Source organism: Oncorhynchus clarkii, chromosome 1, assembly GCF_045791955.1.
Source record: "Oncorhynchus clarkii lewisi isolate Uvic-CL-2024 chromosome 1, UVic_Ocla_1.0, whole genome shotgun sequence".
NCBI lineage: Eukaryota > Metazoa > Chordata > Actinopteri > Salmoniformes > Salmonidae > Oncorhynchus > Oncorhynchus clarkii.
The window spans coordinates 71,302,208-71,326,944 of record NC_092147.1 but is presented as its reverse complement, the minus strand read 5'-3'; the positions used below and the strand labels follow the sequence as shown (position 1 = coordinate 71,326,944).

The following is a 24,737-nucleotide window of genomic DNA, read 5'->3' as shown; positions in this document are numbered from 1 at the left end:
GTAAGGCAATTATAGGTCTTGTGGCATATTTTGGTTGAACTATCCCCAATTCAATGGAATTGCAACCCTCTGTATGCACAGTGCATTCTTCCATCACATGTACAGTGCACTCTTCCATCACATGTACAGCTGATTCTCAAGATCTTGCACACTAATGAGATGCTATTGAGCCCACACTACTACACTGTCTGAGCCAAGGACTACATGCTTTCTGGTTAGTTTTGATTACAATACTGGGTGGGATGAATATATTTTATACGACATACATGATTTTTTAACTAGTAAATAGTGGCCTACAGCAAAGTGTGTTTAAATAATTTCTAACTTGTTAACAATTCCTAGTAGTTAGTTTTTGCTACCATGTTTCATTTTAAAACATGTATCTTACAAAGGAGTTGTTTAATATAACTGCTTAACTATTTATCTGTACATGGAATTGTATTTGTTTTTTTCCCACCAATCTTTACAGGAAAATGCCAGGGGCACTATCTGATGTGCGGAGACATTTCACTGCAGCTAATGTAGAAGGAAAAGCTGTGTGCATTTGCAAATACTGTGCCAAATCATATGTGAAGAATGCAACAAAGATGCAGAATCATCTGGTCAAGTGCATAAAGTTCCCTCAGTGCTCACAACAAGCAACCTCTGACAAAAGTCCCTCTGCTTCTATTTGAGGTGAAAGTTATGAATCAGACACCTTATCGATAACAACAGCTCATATTCCTCCTGGAATCAGACATTTTTTTGACTCAATGGAGGAACATAGTCAGAGAAATGCTGATGAATGACTTGCTCGAGCTGTGTATGCAACTGGTTCACCTCTGATGCTCACAGGCAATGTGTATTGGAAGAGATTTCTCAATGTTCTTCGCCCAGCATACACCCCTCCAACCAGACATGCTTTATCAACTAATTTGCTGGATGCAGAGTTCAAGTGAAGGTCAAGCAAATCATAGAGAAATCAGACTGTATTGCAATCACCTCTGATGGGTGGTCGAATGTTTGCGGGCAAGGAATAATTAACGTCATTAGCGTCATCTTCACCCCTCAACCAGTATTCTACAAGAGCACAGACACAAGGGTCAACATACACACCGGTCTCTACGTTGCAGATGAGCTGAAGGCAGTCATCAACGACCCTGGACCACAGAAGGTATTTGCACTGGTGACAGACAATGCTGCAAACATGAAGACTGCTTGGTTTAAAGTGGAGGAGTCCTACCATCACATCACACCCATTGGCTGTGCTGCTCATGCATTGAATCTGCGCCTCAAGGACATCATGGCACTGAAAACAATGGATACAGTCTACAAGAGAGCCAAGGAAATGGTTAGGTATGTGAAGGGTCATCAAGTTATAGCAGCAATCTACCTCACCAAGCAAAGGGAGAAGAATAAGAGCACCACATTGAAGCTACCCAGCAACACCCATTGGGGTGGTGTTGTCATCATGTTTGACAGTCTCCTGGAGGGGAAAGAGTCTCTCCAATAAATGGCCATATCACAGTCTGCCGATATGGATAACCCCATCAAGAGGATCCTCCTGGATGATGTATTTCGGGAGAGAGTGGTAAGCAGCCTGAAACTCCTGAAACCTATAGCAGTAGCCATTGCATGGATTGAGGGAGACAATGCCATCCTGTCTGATGTTCAGACTCTGCTTGCAGATGTCAGAGAAGAAATCTGTACTGCCCTGCCCACTTCACTGTTGCTCCAAGTAGAGGAATCTGCAGTTCTGAAATACATGAAGACTTCTGCCTGAAGCCCATACATGCCGCAGCGTACACATTGGACCCCAAGTATGCTGGCAAGAGCATCCTATCTGGTGCAGAGATCAACAAGGCCTATGGTATCATCACTACCGTGTCTTGCCATCTTGGACTGGATGAGGGCAAGGTTCTTGGCAGTCTGGCGAAGGACACTTCCAAGCAAGGGGGAGCACCCCCTATCCACATTGAAGGGACAGCAGTGGAGAAGGTGGAACGTTTTTTAAGTTCCTCGGCGTACACATCACACAGACAAACTGAAATGGTCCACTCACACAGACAGTGTGGTGAAGAATGCGCAACAGCAACAGCGCCTCTTCAACCTCAGGAGGCTGATGAAATTTGTCTTGTCACCCAAAACCCTGACAAACTTTTACGAATGCACAATCGAGAGCATCCTGTTGGGCTGTATCACAGCCTAGTACAGCAACTGCACCGCCCTCAACCGCAAAGTTCTCCAGAGCGTGGTGCAGTCTGCACAACGCAGCACCGGGGGCAAACTACCTGCCCTCCATGACACTTACAGCACCCGGTGTCACAGGAATTCCAAAAAGATCATCAAGGACAACAACCACCCGAGCCACTGCCTGTTCACACTGCTACAATCCAGAAGGCGAGGTCTGTACAGGTGCATCAAAGTAGGGACCGAGAGACTGAAAAACAGCTTCTGCCATTTTTCCGTCCATTCTGGAACTTTGAGGATTTATGGGTCCTGCAAGTATGGAACGCCATTTGGGTCTTTGCATGTCAAAAAATATACACAGCAAATAATTTGTTTGCGCAAGCCAAGCGCCACTACTAGGGTCAGTAGCACTGTCAAAGCTGTATATACATATTTTATATGTATATTTTATATATACATATTTTTTTTCTTTGCAAACAAGTACACACAGCAGCCAGGATGTGTTTACAATACCACATTGGTAATAAGCAATTATTTATTAGACCGAATGGAAAATAAGTTGAATTAAGATCAGGATCAAACAAGCAGGATAAAAACTGTTAGCTAGATAGTCCAACATTCTCCCTGACATACAACCATCCCAGAAACAGGGAGAAAGGATGGTATTCCTGCAGCTGCTGCATGCCAGCTAACCACATCACCACTTCCCAAGCAGTTGCACCTGATTCATCCTAGCTTGTCAAAATACAGAAGTATAATCAAGCATTTTTTCAACATTGATGATCGTTTGGAAACTGGAGGTAGGCCTCCATACTACTTTGACTTCGGTTTGGAGTATGACAAAGTCAATCACAAATGTTTTTACCCACTTCTGGGGTAGCTATCTACCTAGCTAGCACCAATGCAACCAGCCTGAAAACAATGATCGGAAACTGCAATAATTTGTTATCTTTTTTTCAAGGATTTAGTAATCCATATCATGAACAATAAGCTTGGCAACCACTTGTTGTTCTACTATTGAAATCTAACTTCAGTTCATGAAAATAACTAGCTAGCTAAATAAAGAACTTAACAAGCTAACCAGCTACCAAGCTCTAGTGTGACTTGGCCAGACCGGGTCCGACCATCATCAACCAAATCCGAAAACTGTCTTATTTTTTAACTAGGGATATTTAAGATGATGACACCTAGCTAGATAGTTAACTAGCTATAGCTACTGAAACAGATTATGTCGTTTTGCTATGTTTTTGGAGAAGGGGATAACTGCATCCCAGAATGGCGACCGTGGTGTATATCTCTCTCTCTCATCAATTGCACACAATCTCTCCCACTCTATAAATCTAACACCATAATCTCCTATTCAACTGTTTCTCAGTCTATTAGACATCTTTTTGTATTTCTCTCAGCCTGTCCACCCCTCTCTTCCCTTTGTGACTGCACCTCCTGATGGGCTGCAGGGTCAGACAATAATTTTCCTGTTCCCATGGGGACTCCATCGTAACAGACACATGCAAGAACACACACACACACACACACACACACACACACACACACACACACACACACACACACACACACACACACACACACACACACACACACACACACACACACACACACACACACACACACACACACACAGACACGTTTGCAACTGATTTTAGATCAGGGTCCTTGCAATCAATGTTCCTTCAAAAAGAAAATCAGGCACTGAGCAAATTTCAGGTCTGTTGAGCGCAAACTTGAATGTTGTGAAAATTACTGTGAACACTAAGGCTGTATCGGCATTAAGTTAATAGTTTTAACAGTGGCCAAGTAGGCTACTGTGGCTATCTTATCCTACTGTAGACCAACCAGAGTGGCCTACCATCAAAAACAATGGAGAAAATACATTCTGTAACATTTTAACATGGAAATAGCTGTTCAATGTAGGCCTACATTCCATGAAATGTGCATATAAACTCAGCAACAAAAAAGTCCTCTCACTGTCAACTGCGTTTATTTTCAGCAAACTTAACATGTGTAAATATTTGTATGAACATTACAAGATTCAACAACTGAGACATAAACTGAAAAAGTTCCACAGACATGTGACTAACAGAAATTGAATAATGTGTCCCTGAACAAAGGGGGGGCCAAAATCAAAAGTAACAGTCAGTATCTGGTGTGGCCACCAGCTGCATTAAGTACTGCAGTGCATTTCCTCCTCATGGACTGCACCAGATTTCCCAGTTATTGCTGTGAGATGTTACCAGACTCTTCCACCAAGGCACCTGCAAGTTCCCAGACATTTTTGGGGGGAATCGCCCTAGCTCTCACCCTCCGATCCAAAAGGTCCCAGACGTGCTCAATGGGATTGAGATCCGGGCTCTTCACTGGCCATGGCAGAAAACTGACATTCCTGTCTTGCAGGAAATCACGCACAGAACGAGCAGTATGGCTTGTGGAATTGTCATGCTGGAGGGTCATGAGCCTGCAGGAAGGGTACCACATGAGGGAGGAGGATGTCTTCCATGTAACGCACAGCGTTGAGATTGCCTGCAATTAAGTCCAATGATGCTGTGACACACTGCCCCATACCATGATGGACCCTCAACCTCCAAATCGATCCCACTCCAGAGTACAGGCCTCGGTGTAACGCTCATTCCTTCGACAAAAAACATGAATCTGACCGTCACCCCTGGTGAGACAAAACCGCAACTTGTCAGTGAAGACCACTTTTTGCCAGTTCTGTCTGGTCCAGCAATGTGGGTTTGTGCCCACAGGCAACGGCCTGTGCTTTCTGGTGAGGACCTGAACAAGGCAGTGTTCAGGGGCACTGTTCCTAGGCCGTCATTGAAAATAAGAATTTGTTCTTAATTAACTGACTTGCCTAGTTAAATAAATGTAAAATAAAAAAAATAAAAAATAATAACAACAAAGCAAGCCTATAGTTACAGTATACATTTTTTTAAATTGCAAAGTTGGTTAGAGCCTGTAAGTAAGCATTTCACTGTAAGGTTGTATTTGGTGCACGTGACAAATAAACTGATTTGATTTGAGTACACTTTCCTACTCATTCATTACTGCTGCAGTGCTTGTTGTAGCGCTGAATGGAAATAGGAAGAACGCGCATTTTATGACTTAGAAAAGTGTTGAATACAAAGTGTTGACAGTGCTGGGTAAGGACAAACTTGAACTCACTCATAAAAACAGCAGCTCTTTGGTGTATTCGCTGACAGTCTCTCTCTAGTCATGGTTTTAAACGTTTTGAAGTCTTCCAGTATCAACTTTGCTGTAGCTTTCTTTTATACCTGCTAGTTCCTGCATAAATGGTCATCTGAGCCATCCGATTGGCCAGCGGTAGGCCTATAGTGCACTTGATTTGCTCTCCGGGCAGAGTTTGTACTTTCAGACACATGGTTAAAAATGTCAACAGTTGCCTACCCGGCACGCAGGGCAGCTGAATCGGGTGAACCTACCGCCAACAGCCCGAGACTGATAAAAAAATAGGAACACATGGCTTTATAGTTGGGTTTTTTACAGAAATGTTTGGCGATCGACTAAGAATGCCTTGGAGATCGACCAATCCATCGCGATCGTCCGGTTGGTGACCACTGCTCTAGAAAGTTGAGTGAAGTTCAATAATATTTATTCTGCATGGCAGTCCCAGGGGAGCTGCGCCCACACACACACACAGCTTAGAGGGAACATTGCTTACAATCCTTTAATCAACATTAGTACACAGAGGGCCAGAGCTGGTCACCTCATTCTGAGGTCAGGGCACCATTCTCTCTCTGCCTCTTTATTGGTCTGTCACTCCCACTCTGACTTTCTCTCTGTATATTGTGTAGCCTCATTTTCTCCCTCTACCATCATACTGTCTTTTTAGAAAATGCTGTCTTTCACGCTAGTTAGCATTGGCTCGCGAAACTACCTCTAACGTCCTCCATACTGGACACAGAGACATAAAAATGGTATCAATTAGTTAATCGGACTCTGGGGAAGTAGATAAAGGGTCTCATTGCCAAAATCCTGAAGTATCCCTTTAACACTGTATAGGATAGTCTTCTCACAGTAAAGTGCATGTCTATCTATCTCTGAAGACCTAGCATGAGCTTCAAGGAAATAACTATAAAGGTATGTATCCTAGCTGTGATCTTAGTATAAATCATCGGAAGTCAGACCTTCCAAGAAATTGTGTCAATCAATCAATCAACCAATCAATCCATCCATCCATCCAATTCCCTAAATGACATGGGTGAAATGGTTCACCAAACCCACAGTTCAGTACATATTGTGGATTTGAGATCACGTTTCGGTACGGTTTCGGTACATCAGGAATATTAAATGCCATTCACAATGTTCAGCATTCACAATGTTCCTTGCATTGTCTGTTGTGACAGGATTGTTACATTGGGCATCTCAAGTGTCCACTCAGATGTTGCGTTTGTAACCATGTGGGAGGTGGGAATTAAGTCATAAATACCAATTGGATGGATTCATGTGATTTGAACTTGTTGAGAAACGCCGATTGGCTGATGGCCAACAAACTGTGCCAATGCTTGTAATTTATAGAGTTCAAAAACCACATTTAAAGATTGCTTTTTGTAAATAATGTTTGTTGTTGCACTTAACTGCCGAAAATGCTTTTATATAGGTAATTTCCTTAGTAGGTGACGTCAGAGGTCACCTTATGGGAGAAGTGGGTGGTTAGGATGATAGACAAGTTTCCCACTAGTAATTACCAGTTGGAGGCCATTGAAGTGGCTTTTCTCAGTCGTATGTGGTAAATTCCCACTTGGTTAGAACGCACCATGACACTGCTTCCTTCAGTGCCAGATGCGTGTCTGTAGCACGGTCCATCTCCCACTCCGGGGTAACGTGATGGGCTGCTGCTGTTAATTAAGCGCAAACATTTTGGCTATGGTTTACTTATATAGAGTGTGTACTATATGTTTCCTGATATGGGTGCAAGAGGGAAGTTCATAAAGTGTCTTGAGTACTTTCACGAGGTGCTGAAAACCCCTAATCTCAACCACAGAGACTGGGCGCATATCCGCGGCTATAAAACATAGACTGTAAAACATATAAACATAACCTAGCTATTGCTCTTGTAATTTCTTTGGCCCGGTCAGAATTAGCTGCCAAGGGCTGTTTGAATGCAGAGGGGAGACGGTGTTGTGTTGTTGTTTATTTGCATTTCCGTCTTGTTCCGGTATACTGGGGTGATTTCGGCATTCAAGTTTGCGCTCAATTTTGAGGTGCTGGCAGCTGCATAGGGTATTAATGTTGAACGTGGCAACATACTGTTAACGTTTTATCCACATCTCTCTGTCCATTGCCATTGTAATCTAATGGGAAGCCCAAAATCTTCCCAAACTGGACACTTAAACGATGATGTAAGATCCTCCAATTCTGGAGGATCATCCACACCAATCGCCATCGTACAGAACTAGTTCCCGGCTGCGCCTCACAAAAGGACAGTTTGAAATGTGCCAATTCAGATTAGAATTTTGATTACAACGTGCACATAGGCTCTTTTAACGGAAAAGCCTGACATTTATTTTGTGTTGCTCATATTTACTCAAGAGGCAGCTCCCCATACAGAAGGTTTGGTACGTGTACCGTTGCACTCTTACTAACTGAATAAAAGATTCTCACCCCGCCTGGGTTGCCATCAGAGGCAGTGACGATGAGACGATACTGGTCAGTTGTCTCCCTGTCCAGAGGCTTCCCCAAAAGCAGCAGGCCTATCCTGTAGAGGGAGAGACAGCAACACACAACACACAGCAGCATTAGTCAACAGCAAAACCCATGCTCTACTAAATCCATCCAGGATTTGTTGGTTTCCTCGCTAGTGGATCTGCAATGGCTGGATAAACTACAGTACAGTATAATGAGCAGGTGTACTTGAGACATGAACACACTTTCTCTTCACACCTCTCTCTTTCTTTCTGTCTCTCTTTCTCACTCACACACACACACAGACACACACAAACACACTCACACGATTGAAAATGCAGACGGAAACATGCAGCTACACATTTTTCTCCTTTCCGCCTGCACTCTCATGGCTATAATTTAAAGCTTCATTGACCAGGCAGGTCAGCCATGGCGTTACAGAGCCTACACTTCCTCGCCTGTCTGTCTGCCCCCCAATGCATCACAGCCTGAGAGGACCAGCTCCAAGCTTGATTAAAGTTGTCCATTTTCCAAGTGAGTTCTCTTAGTTATGGCCCGTACATTTCTCCGCCACCAATTGAGCTGGCGTTCACAAGGCCAAGTACATTTTTCTCCAAACAGCATAAAAATGCAAAGCAGTGTCTTCCACAGCCAAGCTGTTGTGCTCATGGCCACAAAGGCCTAAAATCCATCTTCTGCACAGAATGAAGCCCTGGGGACAAAGAGCAGTGAAGCTGAACCTGAATATGATGATTATAATAATGATGATGATGATGATGATCTTTGCTTCTCAGACAAAAGGGAATTCATCCCAAGCTGCTCGAAGTTGTGAACTCTACTCCGACCCTGTTTGAGAGGACACTGATCACGTATGATAGCGGCCAGCAGCTACAGGGGAGATCCTAGAGAGAGGAAGCTGTTGTCAGATTGATAGGATCTTGTTAACACACAGTGGAGGGCAAGTGTAGGAAGGTCGTGCTGCATGTGAGTGATTCTGCACACCATATTTGATTATTTCCGTGTGCATGAACCTGTAAGTATTTTCCCCAGTACTGAACATATGATCTCTGGTATCTGCTATTCTACTTGTATGTCCTCTCTTTGACTCTGTAGCATATTTTGTGTGTATCATACGGGTGATATGTCCAGGCCTTGTTGTAGTGATCTTTGCTCTCTATTCTTGGCTAAAAGTGGGAAAAGATCTGAGTTTCTATGTCTCTACTCATCATGCCTCTGGGGAACCTGCTCCATTTAGAGGGAGTTATAGACCAAGGAGCCCATTATTCATATAGCCGTATCAAACCAGCACCATATGTGGCCTGAATCTGAACATCCTACGCTGCACAAAACCTATGCCGCCCCATCATCCCCCTCAAGAATTCTGGATGGGCTTGAAAAATGAGAGAGCAGCTCTGACTAGGATGCCATAATTATCTTGCATGCTCATCAAGCATACATTACAGGTTAATTATCCTTCGATTCATCAGAAGCCCCCAGCACCTGGTTAGGGGAATATACAGTGGGGTACTTATACAGTAAATCTGCTGAGGGCTGTTATAGTAATGTGTAACCATTCGACCTCTCCAAAAGACACAGTAGGATATGCACTTGTTTTAGGAAGACGTCAATTGTATCTGCTCAGAGAGAGATTCCTGTACCAACCACAGATGTCTCAGAGTCCTGGAGATATTGTCACATCTTTTCTTACTGCTGCCACCACTGGGCCTGCGTAAAGTAATCATCCCTCCATACAAACAATCGCTCCAACATGGAGACAGATTAAGAGTAAACAAACTAAAACAAAAGAGGGGGAAACAATGCCTAAACAAGCCTTCCTGGCATGGCTGGGAGAGGCTTTAATCAATTAGAGAAAAAAATGTCTGAAAGGGTGCCTTGTTTTCAGTCTCCCCATGTCTCCTCACCGCGGCGCCATTGCACGGGACGCTTCCCACTTTATTCCCTTGTTTATTTAAGGGGCAGTAAACAGCACTTGCCTCGTAAATATTTTATGGTGTTTCTCCTCTCGTCTCCATCCCTCTCTCACTCCACCCCATCCGCCTCCTCTCCCATGCCTTGCTCTGACAGACTGTATTGGCACTGGGTGGCTGATGACAATTTTCATCTTCTTTCTGGTTGTATCCTCCTTCTACACCTCCTTCTCCCCTCCTTCTCTTTTTCAAGCAGTGACCCGTGTAACAACTCAGTGAGGCTGAGGACTGTATGTGCTTTCTAGGCTATAGGGGAGGATGTTGTAGAGGACTTCCACTAGCTAGCTCATAAAGCTATGCTTTATAAACATGGATGATGATAGATGCAGTTGACCCAGGATGTTTTTGTTCTGTTCTCAATATACAGTGCATTCTGAATGTATTCAGACCTCTTCCCTTTTTGCACATTTTGTTACGTTACAGCCTTATTCTAAAATTGATTAAATATAACATGTTCCTCATCAATCTACACACAATAACCCACAATCACAAAGCAAAACAGTTTTTTATCTGTTTGAAAATGTATTAAAAACAAAAAAAAGAAATACCTTAATTACAAAAGTATTCAGACTGAAATTGAGCTCAGGTGCATCCTGTTTACATTGATCATCCTTGAGATGTCTCTACAACTTGATTGGAGTCCACCTGTGGTAAATTCAATTGATTGGACATGATTTGGAAAGGCAAACACCTGTCTATATAAGGTCCTAGAGTTGACAGTGCAAGTCAGAGCAAAAACCAAGCCATGAGGTCGAAGGAATTGTCCGTGGAGCTCCGAGACAGGATTGTGTCGAGGCACAAATCTGGGGAAGGGTACCCAAAAATATCTGCAGCGTTGTAGGTCCCCAAGAACACAGTGGCCTCCATCATTCCTAGAGCTGGCCGCCTGGCTGGCCGCCTGGCCAAACAGAGAAATCCGGGAGAAGGGTCATGGTCAGGGAGGTGACCAAGAACCTGATGGTCACTCTGACCGAGCTCCAGAGTTCCTCTGTGGAGATAGGAGAACCTTCCAGAAGGACAACCATCTCCGCAGCATTCCACCAATCAGGCCTTCGTGGTAGAGTGGCCAGACGGAAGACACTTCTCAGAAAAAGGCACATAACAGCCCGCTTGGAGTTTGCCAAAAGGCACCTAAAGTACTCTCAGACCATGAGAAACAAGATTCTCTGGTCTGATGAAACCAAGATTGAACTATTTGGCCTGAATGCCAAGCGTCATGTCTGGAGGAAACCTAGCACCATCCCTACGAGGAAGCATGGTGGTGTCAGCATCATGCTGTGCGGATGTTTTTCAGCGGAATGGACTGGGAGACAAGTCAGGATCAAGGGGAAGATGAACGAAGCAAAGTACAGAGAGATCCTTGATGAAAACATGATCCAGAGTGCTCAGGACCTCAGATTGGGGCGAAGTGTCACCGTCCAATAGGACAACAAACCTAAGCACTCAGCCAAAACATAGCAGGAGTAGCCTTGGGACAAGTCTCTGAATGTCCTTGAGTGGCCCAGCCAGAGCCCGGACTTGAACCCGATCTCTGGAAAGACCTGAAAATAGCTATGCAGCGAAGATCCCCATCCAAACTGACAGAGCTTGGGAGGATCTGCAGGGAAGAATTGGAGAAATTCTCAAAATACAGGTGTGCCAAGCTTGTAGCGTCATACCCAAGACTTGAGGCTGTATTTGCTGCCAAAGGTGCTTCAACAAAGTACTGAGTAAAGGGTCTGAATACTTATGTAAATGTAAAATATATTTGTAATTGTTTTGCTAAAAAATAAACATATCTGTTTGCTTTGTCATTATGGGGTATTTTGTGTAGATTGATGAGGAAAACAATTTGGAAAATATATTTTAGAATAAGGCTGTAACATAACAATATTTGTAAAAAGTCAAGGGGTCTGAATACTTCCCGAATGCACTGTATTTAATGCTGCCATCATTATTTACATATCACATATTTTTGTGGCCTAAACAAGCCATAGTTTCACTATAAAGTTTCAAAGCTGATCTGCATCGGTTTCAGTTAAATCACCTATTAAGTCATAATAGGCATTGGCTTATGTTAAGTTTTTGTACCACCAAGCCTTTAGTGAACCCAGTAATTTGTTGCTTCAAGTCCAATCAGAAAAAGTATGCACATAATCCTGTCCGCCTCGGGGACAGATGTGAATGTTCTGAATTTTGCCCTTGTCCAAATGTAACAAGTTAGGTTAATTGTATAGGCCATTGACTCAGGGCACATTCTAGACAAGAGGCTCGTTAGGATAATTGTGCCTCATTTTGTGAATAGTTCCTTAACAAATATTTCCAAACGATCATTACTCATACTAACAACTAATATTTCTCATTCTCAAGGACTGAAACAAGACAAGGCACAAATGCTATTCTGAATCATCCATCCATCCATATTACGTTTTAGAGAGGTTGAAGACTTGCTGGGTATCCCCACTCAAAATCTGGTATGTGATTGGGTCATTCTCTCTGTCTGTGGCCTATGAAAAACAACAAAAACAGAAGATAGAAATCAAGGATGCGTTTACTTCCACCGCCAACACAAATGCTTAAAATCTATTAAATCATATTATATTACAGTACATCTGATAATCCATAATCCATCCTGGTTTAGTAATTGCTGTTTGCTAAACTCAAATGCTTCCATGATCTCAACCTGAGTAATCACACTGCCCTCTCCTGACCTCCACCGATCTAGTTATGTGACCTTTGACCCCTGCTGTGTGTCTCTCACCTGTAGGTTGAGCAGGATGGCTCCTATCCTCATGGCCTCGCTGACCTCCAGGTTGTAGATGAAGAGGGGGAAGCGTGGGGGGCTCTGGTTGTTGGGGGGCAGCACCTCGATGTACACCGTGGTGATAGAGCTCCTGGAGGGGTGGAGGGCAACAAGAGGGCGGAAGTAAAGGTAATGGTCTGATTTTCAGGTTCAATGGCTATTGCTACCCTGTAGGCACCTCCAAATTACCACAGGTGAGAAACATTACACAGTAAACAAGAATCACCTGTCTCCAACCAAATTAATTTGAATTCTGAATAATTTATTCCTGGCCATTTTTTGACTCAATATTTTCTTGGTCCAGTGCAGTTGTTAATCAAACATATACACGCGTGAACACCAAAAAAATTTCAACTTAAAATTATTGAAAAATTGTGAATCGTGCAAGGGTACCAATATATTAGAGCGCAAGTGTAATAGTACATTGGTGGTTCATCAGGGAATTGAAGGTTGTCATGGATTTCCTGGTATCCAACAAGGACATCATGCTTAAATTGGCTGATAAAGGTAGGTGAACAAGCCAATGAGGAGGGAGCCGTGCCCTCAAACACAGTAAGCTAAATATGATATTGAATATAGCATATTGAAAGCCCTTACAGAAACAAGGAGCTATCATGAAGAAAGTGCTTCTGTTTCCAACCGGTAGCCTGCATGTGTTAACTTGAAAAAGCTGCTGAACAGTATGCACACAGAGGCACTGTTTGCCAAGGCCAATATATTTGTGTTTGCACAGTCTGACCCAGTCATGGCAAACTATCTTCAGCAAAACCCATTCTACTGCAGGAGTCACCTCTTTCTGTTCAAAACTCCAATACTGACGTAAAGTTTGAGCTTTTAGCCTAGGCTAAGATAGTCCGTATAAACTTTCAGAAGAGTTTGCTAGTCACTTGCTACTTGCCAACAGGAATATGAGGCTATTAATTACATAAAAAGCAACACACCATTATCAATGATAGTTGAAAATAAAGAGAAATACATGAAAAATATGTATTTCTAATGTCTGTAAGAATGAGGCCATCTGATACTTGATTCTAAACAGTTTGTCTCAACAGCCAGTCAAATGTGTTTTCATACAGCCTCTTACCATTCACAACTTCAATCACAGCAGATACATTACTCAATATGCACATTCAATAAAGAATATATTGATTCTATATGCATGAATTGAATAGACCTACAAGTGACTGTACAGTAGGAATAAACAATCTGATGGAACAACGACTAAATAAGATGGATGAATACGTATGAAATCCAGACTTAATGAATAATTGAATACTTGGCCAACTGAAGAAGTCCGAAAAATGAAAAACTGAGTAAGAAACAAGATTTTACATCAAACATCACCTAAATAATCCATAGATATTAATATACAGTCCTTTTTTAATAAACACATTCATAAATGAAAGGTGTAATTGAGCAAAATAAAGGCTGAAAGAACAAACAGATATTAAAATGAATGTATGAAATGAATGTACCTTCTCTGGATCTCTGGTGCATTGTCCGCAGCCTTCACTGTAAGGGCGTAAGAAAGGCCCACGCTAAGGGCTATCCCGGGTGCGATGGTGATTCGTCCAGTGCGGTTATTGATGATGAAAACACCCTGTGCTCCGGCAAGTATCTCATAGGTCACCAGACCGTTTAACCCCTCATCAGCATCCAATGCCATCAGCTGAGAGAGAGTGAGAGAGAGAGAGAGAGAGAGAGAGAGAGAGTCAGTGTGAGAGAGGAATAATTCAGTATATCTCAGCAGGGTGTGGGGGGCCCTAAAATCAACATTCAAAGCCGCCAACTATTCAATTTACTAAACTGTGTTGAAAGTGTTTCAAGGCAGGCAATAGTGATTCGTGAGAGGGCCCCACCTGTTTTTGTAATGTTATGTGTACAGGACCGGCATACAATGAGTGACATTTACCAGACGGGTGCTCTTGTAAGCTATATGTATTAGTGATGAGTGGGTTGACTCATAACCCGCTGTCCTAGCGGATATATCCGTGGGACAGACAGGTTTAGGGTCATTAAATATTATGTGGCTGAAGGGTGGGTGTGTCACGACTTCCCCGAAGTCGGCCCCTCTCCTTGTTCGGGCGGCGTTCGGCGATCGACGTCACCGGCTTTCTAGCCATCGCCGCTCCATTTTTCATATTTCCATTTGTTTTGTCTTGTTCCATTCACAACTGGTTTTCATTCCCTAATCACACTGAATGTATTTAGTCCTCTGTTCCCCTCCATGTCTTTGTGTGAAATTGTTTTATGTTATGTGGGTATTGTTTGTTATTTATATAGGCTACATTAAGGTTTTTCTTGAATTACTTTAGGCTGTCTTGTATTACTGCATACGCCTAAACCTCAGGATTTAATTGTACATGTGAGCCAAATAGCCCACACAGCCAATCGCCAAATAATGCTTTTAGGAAAGGCCGAAAAAGTTCAAGTCAATCCACAGAGGCAAAAAGGACATTGTTGAAGTTTATTCAAATTAAGACCAAGCTGAGAAAGTTGAAAATAATGGGAGGGCCAGAAAAGTAAACAAATATATATTTCTGCAGTCTTTGACTGTAGTCTATATTGCATTTTCTAATTTGCTGGTTTGGGTTGGGTGCAGGCCTCAGATTTTCACTTTATCAGATATAGTCGGGCAGTTGCAGATGGGCTATAGCCGCGCACATCTAGTGTGAAAACAGAACTACTGAACTTTTCTAACTGCTACAGTAAACAACTTCTCCTCCCTTCTAAAATATTGATCCTAATTGAGTGAGAATCTATGGGCTCTATTTTAACAAACCTAACGCAAGGGTAAATCTAAGATCAGGTGGTGGTGCTATAGGTTCAGTGGTGTCAGAAATCATTTTTATAATTTCACAATCACAATTATTGGCACACTTGCTGGCGTTGGCGCGAATGGTCTTGGTTTGATGAATAAACAAGTTGTGGGTGTGTCGAGGCTTGGCCCCTTACTAGCCAATCAAAACGTGCTACAAGGCGAAATATGTGTTTGCTTTAAGTTGTGTATTTACGGAATGTTATGCATTGCCTTGGAATCAAGTCCAATTCCAATATTAGTCCACTAACGCCAACAGAATCTTTGCCAAATGTGTTAAGTTGAACCCATTTGCAGTCCACATGGATCTAGTAATTGCATGGCTTCAATAGCATTCACACTGATATAAGGGCTAGGCCTACTGTAAATTGCAATATGGCTGAGCATGGACATGCCAAACATTGTCAACAAGCAAGTTTAAATACATTATTGATAAGGCCTAAAAAGAGAATGAGTAATTCTAATCAAATTCTAAACTAAACGAAACAACAATTAGGCTATGTCACACTTACAGGCACCATCATTTCTCCCTGTTGGCATATAATATTAAAACAACGCCGACTATGGGGGCGATTTTATGCACATCCAAACTTTTCACAGTAGCTGGACAAAGATTCAATATAAAGAGAAAGGGAGAATGTCCACTCACTGTTGTACTCCTCCCAAATAGGCCTATGTTTTATGAATATAATCGGAACCATTTTACAGATCAGATTTCATTCACACATTTCCAGAAGTTGCATTGCAAACGCGACAGGGACGTTGTCACAATAAAACCAGGAAGGTGAATCTTTCTAATACATTTTTGTTGTAATAAAAATAAACAGAAAACAAGCAATTTTTACAGGTTACAGATAACTTCTAAATACGAGGTTCACCAGAATTCACAGAGGTTCTCATCTCTCGTTTCATGATAGGAATGGACAGGTAGCCTTTATCATGGAGGGGTTTTTACTGACGTCCAAAACAGGACCTGCATTGCTCCAATAATGTGGGCCTGCCAACAATGCATAGATAAAAAGGGAATGTCAGCTCACTGTTTTATTCCTCTCAAACTTTATATTTTAATAAAGCTTAGGTGATTATGATTAATTTCCAAGCAGTCTCAGAAGCCAAACCCTTTACCGATAGTCTAGACTACTTCACAATTGTATTGGGCAAATGCTTGGTTTTTAATCAGCCTACCCGCTTACCCCTTCAAAGTAGGAGGATATATATGCAAATAAAAGATGACTGGTCACTGGTCAGAATAAACAGATTGTGCTGTCATGATCTGGGCCAAAAACTAAATCCCACCGAACAGGTTGAAATTCCAGCATTTTTTTTCAAGCAGATCTTACACAAAAAGGGCATTATCATAATTTTCACAATTTTAGTTTTGATATTGCACTGCCCCTTTAATATGTCTGTCTAATTCTACATCTGATGTCATTATCGGACCTGAGTTCAAATAGTATTGTTTCCTTTGAGTTTGTCTGGTGCTACAGAATATTGGAATAGTCCCAAAAGTGAAAACCCTGCCCAGCTGCCAGTGCAGGCAGTGTCACGCCCTGGCCTTAGAGAGGTTTTTATTCTCTATTTTGGTTAGGCCATGGTGTGACTAGGGTGGGTATTCTATGTTCATATTTCTATGTTTTCTATTTCTTTGTGTTTGGCCAGGTATGGTTCTCAATCAGGGACAGCTGTCTATCGTTGTCTCTGATTGGGAATCATACTTAGGTAGCTTTTTCCCCTCCTTCAGTGTGGGATCTTGTTCTTTTGTTTGTGCGCAGGTAGTTGGCACAACAAAGCTGTTCGGCCATTGTATTCTTTATTGGTTTGTTTATCCTAAAAGTTTCACTTCATTATTAAATTATGTGGAACTCAAAGAACGCTGCGCCTTGGTCTCATCCTTCCGACGACACCCGTTACAGGCAGGCTCAATCAAATGCTCAAAGTATTTGAAAACCCCCGATTTGAACCCATCTCGTCATTAGAAGCAGATAAATATTTTACAGAGAAGTATGTCTTTAGATGTATCAGATGTCAGATATGGTAAATCTGTACACACCAAAATAATTCTTGTGGGAATGATAGCCCCTACAATAGTATATGCATTGTATTTAACATTGAGCTTCAAGTTACCAATCTCCCTACCATCACATCTAAGCCAATTTGACACCAATGTAGATGAAAATTCTCAAATCAACTTGGAGGTACACAACACACTTCCCGCCTCTTGTCATGATGTGTCCAGCCGTTACCAAGAACCACTATAATGGATATTTGACAGGGTCGTCATTAGAATTGTCAGACCACTTTTTGCCCATACCTTTCTGAAATTCTAGACACTGGGTTATTACGAGGCGACAGGGTCCATAAAGTAACCATTAGACTTGCCACCTTTCAGACTGATTCAGTTTGTAGGTGCAACACTTTTTATTAAATGTATCATTTAAATCGCTCTCACATGCTCATTGCTGTCCATTAAGAACCAACGATGTGCTAACTTTTTGTAGCATTTCTGACAATCCTAGATTTTTTTCAGATGAATCTCAAGAGTTCTAAAACCTAACCAAATCACTTGGGTTGTGCAGCAACAGCTATAGTAGCTAGCCAACTCCAGTCGGATGAGAGGCAAGCTACAAGAACAGGAAGTTAGCTATATTTTGCTATGGAAGGGTTTTCACATGGCTGAAGTCATCTGTGTAACTGTTGGCATTGAGACTTGACACTTGCCAGAAATAAGCACAAATAAGATAGCGAATGTCCTTGGCTGCTATTGCCAGTTAGCTAGCCAAATAAAGTTAGCCAGTAACGTTAGCTAGCTACAAGCCAACAAAGCTGTAACGTTAGCTGTATGGATGGATCATGCACCGGCACAACTCAATGTTGACAATATACACTATATATACAAAAGTATGTGGATACCCCTTAAAATTAGTGGATTCAGTTATTTCAGCCACACCCTTTGCTGACAGGTGTATAAAATCGAGCACACATCCATGCAATCTCAATTGACAAACATTAGCAGTAGAATGGTGTCATGACTTTGAATGTTGACTTCTAGAGAGGTGAAGTTGGCCATTTTATGATGGTCATAAATACCTGCAGGAACTCTCTCTCTTCCACAAAATGAAAAGCAAGAGAAATAAAAGTTCAATCAGTACTGAGTGAATGAACAACAACAAAAGCTTCCTGTCATCAACAGGCATTCCACTTAACCTCTAGTGACTCCCCATCCCGCGTGCGGGAGCGTAATCATCGACTGACACTAATTAGCATAACGCAACGGACATGAATAAATATTCCTAGAAAATATTCCTATTCATGAAAATCACAAAAGAAATCACAGTTTAGCCTTTTGTTAATCACCTTGTCATCTCAGATTTTCAAAATATGCTTTACAGCCAAAGGTAGACAAGCATTTGTGTAAGTTTATCGATAGCTTAGTATAGCATTTTGTCCAGCTAGCAGCAGGTAACTTGGTCACGGAAATCAGAAACAATCAAATGAAATCGTTTACGTTTGATGAGCTTCGGATGTTTTCACACACGAGACTCCCAGTTAGATAGCCAATGTTCCTTTTTTCCCAAAATATTATTTTTGTAGGCGAAATAGCTCCGTTTGTTCTTCACGTTTGGCTGAGAAATCGCCCGGAAATTGCAGTCACGAAAACGCCCATAAATATTCCAAATTAGCTCCATAAAATTGACAAAAACATGGCAAACGTTGTTTATAATTAATCCTCAAGGTGTTTTTCAAATATCTATTTGATAATATATCCACCGGGACAATTGGTTTTTCAGTGGGACCGATTGGAATAATGGCTACCTCTGTATTTTACGCGAGAATCACTCTGGGAGCCATCAGGTAACCAGTTGCGCAATGTACCCGATTATGGGTATTCTTCAACATAAATGCGTAAAACTACGTCACAATGCTGTAGACACCTTGGGGAATACAGAGAAAAAGTAATCTGGTTGATAGCCCATTCACTGCTCAATAGGGACGCATTGGAACGCAGAGCTTTCAAAAGATGAGTCACTTCCGGATTGGATTTTTCTCAGGCTTTCGCCTGCAATATCAGTTCTGTTATACTCACAGACAATATTTTTACAGTTTTGGAAACTTTAGAGTGTTTTCTATCCTAAGCTGTCAAGCTATATGCATATTCTAGCATCTTGTCCTGACAAAATATCCCGTTTACTAGGGGAACGTTATTTTTCCAAAAATGAAAATACTGCCCCCTAGTCACAAAAGGTTTTAAATAGTGTCAAGATAATGCGTATATGACAGGGTTCATAGCTAAGCGTAAACACCGATTTATTGTCAATCTGGTGTCTGTATTGGCCGTACAGCATTTACTGTGATGCAGCATTCATACTTCTTGCGTTTCGCAGAGCTGTTGTGAAGGAAGTTGTCAAGGAAGAACGTTTAGGTTTATACAGGACGTACCTCTCCCCCACCTACCATCAACCAATCATGTCAATGCAGAGTTATTCGGAGCTATACAGAGCCCTCTGCAAAATGTGGGAGACGCATGGCGATGCGGTACAGAGCTTGATTTGGCCTACGCAAGCCTCCGGAGTCTCCGCAATTTCATCACACCCTCCGTATGGAGCCTCTGGACCGCATTGCCGGATCAAGCAATATATTGGCTTATCATAAACATTGCTAAATAAAAAGGTTTAAAAAAGTACAGGCAGACACCACATTACTACATGACAAAACAGCTCGCTCAATCAAGCATGATGGTCTTGTATGAAGTATAAAAGCAAAGCTTGTTTTCATATAATAAAAAAAGCTTGAAAAGGTGGGATTGGCGTGCTGTGTGAAAAATCCAATACTTAATATTTGTATGCGGTACAAATCACATTATTGTGTGAGCACCTCCTTTAAGAGTATGAATTAGGCTGTTTGAGAAGGTTTAAATACAATAAGAAACCTGCCTACACATTGTTTGAAATACAATAGACCAACATAGCTACTGTAGTAGGTCAAAGCTGTGTGCTGGAAAACCTTAGTAGAGCATGGGTAGAGTACAGTAGGCATTGTGGTGCTCATGTGAAATTCGTTTATTTTTCGGCTTCAGACTAATGCATACTTCTCACTTAAAATGTCGTTTTTTGTTTTAAATAGATCTTAGAACCATGCTGTGCTATCTCCAAAATGAAACAGCCACCCCTCCATTCTGGCCAATTCATTTGGACACACCACTGTTTAGAACTCGTGCCACCCATAGCCAGGCTTTAATTTAACGTCAGCTCCATATCTGCAGGGCCTTGCTATGTTAATCCGTGCTAGGGTAGCTTACTGAAAATGTTTTCATATAGAGCTATGATGTCTAAGAGATGAAAAAGCAAGAGCAGCATCATCGAATAAACCTGCCTCCTTAGAGGCCAGGAGATTCTCATATAAACTGCTTATAAAAACAGGTTAAATGGTCGTCCGCCACGTGACCCCTGGCCTCATTTCAGCTGGGCTGGGCAGCTGATTTCAAACACAGATTAAACTTGACCTTTTCTATGTCTGACATTGTGACTGTGACTGTGTGCTGAGCGACTGAGATGGGAGATCATGCTCCGCTTACCAAATGAGAGACAAACGCACACTGCTGCTGAACGAACCCCACAAAACCAGATATGTCAATGTGGGGACTTATTGCTGGAAACAATTTGACCCTAAACACAAACGCGCACGCATGCACTCATACACACTCACACACACACACCCAACACAACCCCAAACCTTTAAACCAATCAAACTAGAATCCTAGTCAAACTAAATAAACTCTGCAATCCATTCAGACATATTATAGAGATAACTACAAACCATAAACCAGATCTCCCTGGAGCAAATATTTTTATTAAAACCCTTTTTCGTGTTATCCAATTGGTAGTTACAGTCTTGTCCCATCGCTGCAAAACCTGTACGGACTCAAGAGAGGCAAAGGTTGAGAGCCATCCGTCCTCCGATACACAACCCTGCCAAGCCACACTGCTCGCTTAACCCAGAAGCCAGCCGCACCAATGAGTCAGAAAAAACAACGTACAGCTGGCGACCGAAGTCAGCGTGCATGCGCCCAGTCCGCCACAAGTAGTCGCTAGAGCGTGATGGGCCAAACCCTCCCCTTACCTAACCCAGATGACACTGGGCCAATTGTGGGCCTCCTCATGGGTCTCCCGGCCGCAGTAGGCTGCGACACAGCCCAGAATCGACCCGGGCTGCGATGCAGCGCCTTAGACCACTGCGCCCCTCGGGAGGACCCTGAAACTATTTCAGTGACAATTGTTGTTATAGGAGAGTAGATTGATTTGGAGTCCTGACTGTTGACTCATGGTAGTGTATTACGTCAAGTTATGTCAATATTGAGCTGATGATATTTGAGTCTGGACCACTGTATTAAGAAAGTGGATTGTTATTGAGTCATCAGCTCTGATCAAAGAAAGAGTGGATTGTTCTGGGGCTGGGAATGTTGATCTAAGGCAACGTTTGTTTGCGGAAACTGGACGCGAGAGAGAAAGAGAGGCGGGAGAGAGAGAGGGAGAGAGAGAGGCGAGAGAGAGAGAGAGAGACACAAAAAGAGAAGAATGAGAGCCAGAGAGAAAGGGGGACAGGAAGTTAGAGACATATGTATTGATTACCTGTAGTACTGTTTCTCCTTGCTGCATGTCAGTGAACACCTTAACGCTGTAGGAGACTTCACCGAAGGTGGGAGTGTTGTCATTGGCGTCAATCACCAGGATGTTGACAGTCACCCGCGTGCTCTCCTGTACCCCATCTGATGCCATCATCTATACACAGAACAACAGTGAGAGCAATAAAAATCCTGCCTTTAGGACAAAGCCTATTTCTTGCAAATTCTCTTCCAGTTTCCTTTTGTGTTACGTTTTTCAACTTAAGTGCCTGACTAAAAAAACAATAGCAAACTGATAAAACAGAGTAAATACGAACAAATAAATGGTACATAAAAGGGTAAAGGGTACAACTTTAATGTGATATTGCCGGTCCCCCTGGCTTAATTCACAACACAGATGTTGCTGTTTTCCTCAGGAGGGGCACAAAACTAAATCAAACTTTTGAGACTTACTGTATAAAGACACACCATCACACAGACAAACACACACACCCACATACAGACACGTAAACCACAGGAGGTTGCAGAGGGGAGAACGGCTCATAATAATGGCCGGAATGGAGCAAATGGAATGGCATAAAACACATTGAAACCATGTGTTTGATGTATTTGATACCATTCCACTTATTCTGCCTCAGCCATTACCACAAGCCCGTCCTCCCCAATTAAGTTGCCCCCAACCTCCTGTGACGTACACAAACACAAACAGTAAGTGAGCGCAACCCAAAAGAAAGGACAACCAAACAAAACAGAACCCTTGAAGCCAGAATACAGAACATTAAAGGCGTGATTTCAATTTAAATGGACCACTTATTCTCTTACCATTGCTTGCCCAAGACAATATAACACAATTGCTTGATGCTCAAGAATTTAAAATTGCAGCAATTTCTTTCATAAGTCCGGATCATTCTAATGGCAAAATGGCAACCATCAAAGCCTCCACATAGACATAATAAACATACTATTGACAAAACTCTTCAAAGATAATAGTCACATATCCTTAGAACAGTGTGTTATCACAGCAACAAGTCCATGTACAAATCTAAAATCAAATCAAATTGTTTTGGTCGCGTACACATACTTTGCAGATGTTATCATGGATGTGGCTAAATGCTTATGTTCCTAGCTCCAACAGTGCCATAATACCAAACAAAACAAAACAATACATGCAAATCCCCCAATTAAAAAAAATAGGAATTAAGAAATGTATAAATATTAGAACGAGCACTTTCAGAGTCCCGAATATACAGTACCAGTCAAAAGTTTAAACACACACACTTTTTTGTTCTACATTGCAGAATAATAGTGACGATATCGAAACTATGAACCACACGGTCCAACTCATCCCAAACCATCTCAATTGGGTTGAGGTCGGGTGATTGTGGAGGCCAGGTTATCTGATGCAGCGCTCCATCACTCTCCTTCTTTGTCAAATAGTCCTTACACAGTCTGGAGGTGTGTTGGAAACCAAATGATAGTCTCACTAAGAGCAAACCAGATGGGATGGCGTATCGCTGAAAAATGTTGTGGTAGCCATGCTGGTTAAATGTGCCATTCATTCTAAATTAATCACTGACACTGTCACCAGCAAATCATCCACACACCATCACAAATCCTCCTCCATGCTTCACAGTGGGAACCACACAAGTGGAAAACATCCGTTCACCTACTTTGCGTCTCAAAAAGAAATGGCGGTTGGAACCAAAATCTCAAATTTGGACAAAAGGAGAGATTTCCACCAGTCTAATGTCCATTGCTCATGTTTCTTGGCCCAGGCAAGAATCTTCTTCTTATTGGTGTCCTTTAGTAGTGGTTTCTTTTCAGCAATTCGACCATGAAGGCCTGATTCACGCAGTCTCCTCTGAATAGATGTTGAGATGTGTCTGTTACTTGAACTCAGTGAAGCATTTATTTGGGCTGCAAATTCTGAGGCTGGTAACTGTAATGAACGTATCCTCTGCAGCTGGTAACTGTAATGAACTTATCCTCTGCAGCAGAGGTAACTCTTGGTCTTCCTTTCCTGTGGCGGTCCTCTGAGAGCCAGTTTCATCATATCGCTTGATGGTTTTTTGCGACTGCACTTGAAGAAACTTTCAAAGTTCTTTACATTTTCCATATTGACTGACATTCATGTGTTAAAGTAATGATGGACTGTCGTTTCTCTTTGCTTATTTGAGCTGTTCTTGCAATAATATGGACTTGGTCTTTTACCAAATAGGGCTTCTGTATACCACCCTAACCTTTTCTCAACACAATTGATTGGCGCAAATGCATTAAGAAAGAAAGAAGATCCACAAATAAATTTTGAACAAGGCACACATGTTAATTGAAGGTGACTACCTCATGAAGCTGGTTGAGAGAATGCCAACAGTGTGCAAAGCTGTCATCAAGGCAAAGGGTGGCTACTTTGAAGAATCTCAAAAATAAAGCAGATTTTAATTTGTTTAACACTTGTTTGGTTATTACATGATCCCATGTGTGTTATTTCAAAGTTGACAGTTGATGTCTTCACTATTATTCTACAATGTAGAAAATAGTACAAATTAAGAACTACCCTTGAAGGAGTAGGTGTCTACAAACTTTTGACTGGTACTGTAAATCTATATCTACAGTACATTGTGACAATTTACTCAACATCCATTTCATAATATTTCATAACAGCTGACATAACTTGTTATAACCTGTCATAATATAGTC

General features: G+C 42.0%; 1 protein-coding gene across 1 annotated transcript in view; it reads right to left on the bottom strand.

The window, feature by feature from the left end:
- LOC139411624 (protocadherin-15-like) overlaps positions 1-24,737 on the bottom strand; it is a 269,777-nt gene that overhangs the window by 114,438 nt on the left and 130,602 nt on the right. The window contains exons 14-18 of the mRNA XM_071158218.1: positions 22,048-22,197; positions 14,079-14,272; positions 12,562-12,694; positions 12,228-12,307; positions 7,813-7,906 (exon numbers count right to left, since the gene is read on the bottom strand). Of these exons, the coding sequence (XP_071014319.1) occupies positions 7,813-7,906; positions 12,228-12,307; positions 12,562-12,694; positions 14,079-14,272; positions 22,048-22,197 (651 nt within the window). The remainder of the gene's footprint in view (positions 1-7,812; positions 7,907-12,227; positions 12,308-12,561; positions 12,695-14,078; positions 14,273-22,047; positions 22,198-24,737) is intronic.